Source organism: Sminthopsis crassicaudata, chromosome 2, assembly GCF_048593235.1.
Source record: "Sminthopsis crassicaudata isolate SCR6 chromosome 2, ASM4859323v1, whole genome shotgun sequence".
In the NCBI taxonomy this organism is placed as follows: domain Eukaryota; kingdom Metazoa; phylum Chordata; class Mammalia; order Dasyuromorphia; family Dasyuridae; genus Sminthopsis; species Sminthopsis crassicaudata.
Window position 1 is genome coordinate 245433088 of NC_133618.1, and position 6144 is coordinate 245439231.

The window sequence follows — 6144 nt, forward strand, 5'->3', positions numbered from 1 at the left end:
TCTAGTAGTCCCATCATAAGACATTTCTTTCATAATCAATATGCTTTATTGACCTCCTTACCATTTGATGCCATTTGGTAAATTAGCTTTCTACTTTCCTAAAGTATTTCATTATTAAATCAAATAGTCCTGTATAGATTTTGGGGTAAACCATTCCATTGTAGATCAACTTTCTGAGATGTGATTTATATACTTAATACTTAAAAAAGATGTGTGATCCATAGTGTTGCAATGTGAGGTAAACCTATTAGAAGTAACTAAAATTAAAATTAAACTATTGGATCCCCAAATGAACAGGACTCTTCAATAGCAAGATTGTAGTTACTGCCTTTTCCATCTTTAAATGTGCTGGTTACAATCCTCAGCCAGCCTTTTTCACCCTGTGAGGGGGAAAAAAATGGTATTAAGTTACCCACTCTTTCAATGTAATGTTTTCTTTAAAATTTAGAATTAAAGGAAGGGGATATACAGTGGTAAATATATATATATATATATATATATATATAATATAGGCTAGAAGTGATGCTGAGCCATTTAAAATAGCCTTCCTGGTGTCTTAGATTTGCTTAATTCTTGGCAAGGAAAATAAATTTACCCAGGGTTCACCCCATGAATTCCGGACAATCCAGTATTCTGTTCCATCTTCACTGACACCCCAGCCAGCCACAGAGATGACATGGTTTATCATGGGCTGAGGATTGTATTCATAATAGATCCCTCCAGTGTAGTTATCCATGCCTTCTGTTGCCATTATACCACAACTACAAAGGAAGAAATAAAATGAAATACTAATACTTCAAAGTATCAGCAAAATGAAAAGAAACATTGCAACATCTGAGCCATTCAGTTCAAAGGTCTCCCCTGCTAAACCATAATGTTTTTAAAGTTGAACCAAGAAGGCTCATGTCCCCAAACTCTGATGGGCTTTTCCAATTCCTATTACCAGCCCCAGAAACAAAAAGAGGAAAGAAAAATGTGTTACTGTTTTTGTTTTTTGATTTTTACCTGATAGGACCATTTGCATATATCTCTGCCATCATCTTTTCTCTTCCAGAAAGGGAGCCATAGTCCCCAACTTTCCAGAGGGTATAGTTCTTGATGAAATAGCAATGTTGGAATTCATTGCATGTACCACATTGGTTAAATTTGTCACATTCTGCAGGCAAAGTTAGATAAACCTTGAGATGAGAATCAACTTTTTAAGAAGTTTTGGATAGAGCAAAAATTTAAGGGCTTTCCCACTCAGAAGAAAATAAATATTCATTTAAAGGGTGATAAACTAGTCAGAACATCTGCTTTTTTGATGGGATCACTAATGGCAACCTCCTTAGAATGCTATGACAATCTTAAAACTAAAAAACTTTTTCTTGTTCTTGGTAATAAATGAAAAGTAGCCACTTTCCATATGTTAGGAAAATAATCTAAAAACCTACTTTCCTTAACTGAATAGTCTCTTCCCCTAAGTAGGGCACAGACAGGGAATAAAAATATGGAAGCAAAAAAGAATGAGATAAGACAAAGTGAAGAGTGCTTCCTGTGTCCCTTAAACAGCATTAAAATGCCAATAAATAGTCGTTAGCTTTTTGAAGTGGATTCTTACAAGGCAGCCTGATTAGGCTAATTATACATTTGTGATGGCTTTCAAAGCTGTTTGCCTACCTTGGTCTTTGGCCTGGTAGTTGTTGCAGGTCTCATCAGGAATTCCATGCCTGTTAGCATATTCCCATACAGAGAAATCATTCCCCCCTTCACAGGACCCAGCATTGCCACAATCAATCACATGTTGCACAGACAGGAGTGTAGATGGCCAGGCTCCCTTCCTCTTAATGTTGATTCGATCTGTAACAAAAGTTCCAGCATTTTACCTTTTAGAAATTAAGCTCTCAATACTATACGAGGGGGGAAAAAAAAAAGGTTATTTTCCAATCATAGTTAGTAGTAATGAAATTGGCTGATGGGTAGAACTCAACTTGGGTCACTTGGATTTCAGGATTGTAATGGGCTGAAAATGAGCAGATGCACTTAGATAACCCAGCATTTAAAGCTGATTACCAATTGGACAATACTTTATTAACATATGCTTGGAGAATGACCCTGCCCAACTATTCTGTGCTGGCTCAATCTGTGGGTGTAGACAGAAGTGTGAGAGGGATGGGAGGGTAGAGTAGGACAAGCAGGATCATTCTTTGGTGGTGAGGAGAGAGAAAGGAGGTGTGGAGATTCCTATATCTATTCCTCTGACAGTGACCCCAAAAGACCAAGAATAAAGACTTTGCTTATCCTGACTCCTGCAGATTCTAAGGTATCCAGAGTACTAACGGGTAATTACACAGGACACTCATTTTTTGTTTTTTGTTTTTTTTTTTTTAAGTTCCCTTGTGTTTTGGGGTTTGTTTTTTTTTTTTTTGTTTTTGTTTTTTTTTGACCAATATGAAGGCTTATCTTTAAATGGGAAAGAAAGTATCACATACATTTTTTAAAATCCAACCACATTGTCAGGGAATCAAGCTGCTCCTAACTTGTTATTTCCAAATTATACTAAATGTTCGTAATTCTAAGTTTTTTTTAACCAAAATTTATATTTTTTAAACCAAAAAAATTTACTTAGGTCATAGTAGCTAACTATCTCATTTGATGTTCAACAATCTATGAGGTGAAGTCAGGCAGGTTTTAAGGCTCAAATAAGATAATGAAGGTATCTCAGAGGATATAGTTCACTTTGCAAACATTAAAGCACCATATAGAGTGCCAGTGATTTATTATTGTTGTTAATTAGCTTAGTCATCAGGCAGAAGCCTGGTGATGATTTCAGTCTCCCATAGTATATCTAGAGCTCAAGCAATGTTTAAAAGACAACATGCATATGCTAATAAATGCTTAACAAATGGGATAGGGGAGATATTATATATACATTATAAATTTAACTTTTATTTTAAGTCTATATAAGCAATAATGATAAAGGTGATACAGTGGGCAGAATGAGGGGCCTAGAATTGGGAAGATCCCAGTTCCAATTCCGCCTCAGACATGTATTAGCTGTGTGACTCTGGACAAGTCATCAGTCCCCTTGTTGCTTCAGCTTCCTTATCTATAAAATGGGGATAATCAACCCCCACTTTCCAGGGTTACTTTGAGGATCAAATGAGGTAATAACTGAACAAGCTGATTTTAGAAAGGCCTGCAAAGATTTACACTAACTGCCTAGCAAAACAAGCAGAACCAGGAATACATTGTACAGAGCAACAACAAAATGGTGCTATGTTCAATTATGAAAGATTTGGTTCTTCTCAGCAGTTCAATGAACCAAGGCAATCCCAATAAACTTTGGGATCTGCATCCAGAAAGAAAACTATGAAGATGTAATGTAAATCAATATATGCTTATATTCACTTATCAGAATTAATCCTAATTCATTTAAGAGTTTGAGAGTCACTTTTCCACCATTAATGGTTAAGTCAGGAGTGACATTTGCATTTTTTTTTTAAATAAACTATTTCCCTCATATTTTTAAATCTTTGTGGGAAGAAGTGATTGCCTGGATAGCAAAATTAAGAAATTTATTTGGAAATTACTAGGAATAATGACTGAACCTGTGATTTTTCAATGCAGACCGGCACCTTATTGTAACAATATAAAAGTGTTAACAATTGCTTAGAGTATACATAGCATATGTCAGAGACAGGACTTAACCCCTGGTGTTCCTAGCTTAGAAGTCAGCTTTCTAACATATTACATTGTTACTGTCTACTGGGCAGTCCTGTTGATTATGTTAACTCTGTGTCCTAGGGGCATCAGCCTGACAAATGAGACTCTTGCTGCCTTTTTTCCCCTCCAAATCAAAAACTCTGGAATCTTCCTCTCCCCACTTTCTCTAGAGGCAAACACACCCAAAGAATTCTATTCTATTGTTCTGTATAACTAGAGAAACAGAAAGGAGAAAGAAATCATGCTATTATGAACTTTAATTCTTCCCAAGTGAAACCAAAATATAAATTTCATCAGGAGAAGAGATTTGAGCAATGCCCAACGTACAAAGTCCCAGCCCTAAAGTGCCCTTTCAACCTTTTCATTTCCTATCTACTTACACTTAGATATTCTACTGCTATATTAAGTTATGCAATACCCAGAAAGTGCTGAGGGATAAAAGCAGGGAGGGAAACATGTTGAGGAAATTATCTATTTTATATGCATATAACTACTCAAAACACCTCTAGCAATGGAGCTGACTGGCAACTTATCAGTCCTTTGTATACAAAGCTTAGGTGACCAAAGTTTGTGGGGTTTTTTTTGTTTGTTTTTTGCTGAAGCAATTGGGATTAAGTAAGTGACTTGCCCAGGATCACACAGCCAGGAAGTGTTAAATGTCTGAGACCATATTTGCACTCAGGTCCTCCTGACTTCAGGGTGGGTGCTCTATCCACTGTACCAAGTAGCTGGCCCAACCAAAGTATTCTCTAGCCTATCATGCCAATGACACCCCTTCTGGCCCCAGCCTCTTCCCCCATCCCCAAATGCCCACAGGTCTTAGTAAGAGTCAAAAACTCTTAAGCCCAGAAATTGGCATTAATCGAATGGAAAGGAGTTTCAAGCATTAAGTAATGGTGAATAATTTACCTCAAGAACAATGACTTCCTAAACTTCTAAAAAAAGCCACAAGGAGTTTTTTTGTTTTTTTTTAGGTGGTGGTTGTTCAGCATTCTTACTGTTACTGTAAAATTAGTTTGTTTGTTTTTTTTTCCTATCAGAATCAGAAAGGGAAAACAGCAAGGAACACAGGAGGTCGGGTGGGTCTGAGTCACCTAAGAGATCTGAGAAATTAGCAGAATCTCAGACACACATGGCCCAGTCATCAAGAGGATTTTTTTTTTTTTAATATTCTACTGCATTAGCAGCTTTTGTTTCCGACTTGGAAAAGTTCTAGGATCAACCCCAAACTCCCCACCACATCGACACGGATAGAAGGGGTGTCTTTCCTCCCAATTTGGCCCAAACCAAACCCGTGCTGTGCCCTGCTCTTCCCGCTAACCCACCTGCCAGGGCGCTGGTGCTGCCGTGGGCCCAGCAGGAGCCGCAGTACTGGGGGATGTGCTGGTTCCGGGTGATGCTGGCATAGTTGACCCCATTCACGTTGCGCCAGTCCCAGGCTTTGGGCAGCTCAGAAGGAGACAAGTATTCGTGGGGCCTGGGGTAGGTCCTAATGTGAAGGGAGCGGGAGTCACCTCGGAAACCCGAGCCAGGAGGGAGGCTCTCTGGTTTCCTTAACTCACACTCATTTCTTTCGGTCCAGTACACAAACTCACACATGCAAGCACTCGCGCGCACATACACACGACCCTTTCCCCACCCCCACTCAGAGGCAGCTTTGTCCTAAGTCCCAGACTCTACCCACAGGAGAGCCTGATGTGGGAAGGCAGGGTTCACTTCACCACTCTCGCCGGGCCCCAGCCGTTCCCTCCTTTGCAGGGGGGGGGTCACACAAAAACTCCCGGGAAACTCGGAACCGCTGTTCTAAGTTGGGGCCCTGACCCTGCCCTCCACCCCCCGTCTTATACAGGCTGGAGCAAAGAGAGCGTGCGCCCCGAGAGTCGCGCTCCGGAGTGGGGGTAGGATGGGAGCAAAGCTCCTTTACCCACCTGCGCCCCTCGGGCCGGTCCCCCAGCAACGGCCGGTAGCAACTCTGGCCCTCCCGATAGTACATGCCCGCGGAGCCCAGACTCCAGGTGTTCCAAAGTACCAGCAGAAGCAGCGGCAACTGCGGCAGCAGCAGCACGCGGGTCGAAGCCATCCCGCGCTTCCTCCGGTCCTCCCTCGCTTCCTCTGATCCCCCCTCGCAGTCCCCCACTCCTCTCTTCTTTTCCTTTCCCGGCTCAGAGTGATGGAGTTCGGCTGCGCCCTCAGGCCTCCTTATAGCAGCGTCTGCTCGGACCCACCCCTGGGGCGGGCCTCTTCTTTTACCCCTCCTCCCTCGCCCCAGACCTGCTGGTGCCCTGGATCGCCAGTCCTTGCTCCGCCCACAGGACTTAAGCTGAGGAGGGCCCCAGGGAGGCCCCGCCAGTCCCCCTCACACCAGCCACAGACTGGGCCAAGGGTCCTGGGACCTGCTTCACCCCCAACAAGACCGTGCAGGCTGCATTTCCTCCCCTT

The 6144-nt window shown here is 41.8% G+C and overlaps 1 protein-coding gene across 1 annotated transcript; it reads right to left on the minus strand.

Moving 5' to 3' along the window:
* Positions 1-23: 23 nt before the first annotated feature.
* On the minus strand, positions 24-5930 carry CTSZ (cathepsin Z). The gene is made up of 6 exons (XM_074288707.1): positions 5634-5930; positions 5031-5194; positions 1660-1839; positions 1006-1156; positions 596-761; positions 24-380 (listed from the first exon to the last, which is right to left on the minus strand). The coding sequence occupies exons 1-6, from the start codon at positions 5783-5785 to the stop codon at positions 270-272; spliced, it is 924 nt and encodes a 307-aa protein (XP_074144808.1). The 5' UTR covers positions 5786-5930; the 3' UTR covers positions 24-269.
* Between the last annotated feature and the right edge of the window lie 214 nt (positions 5931-6144).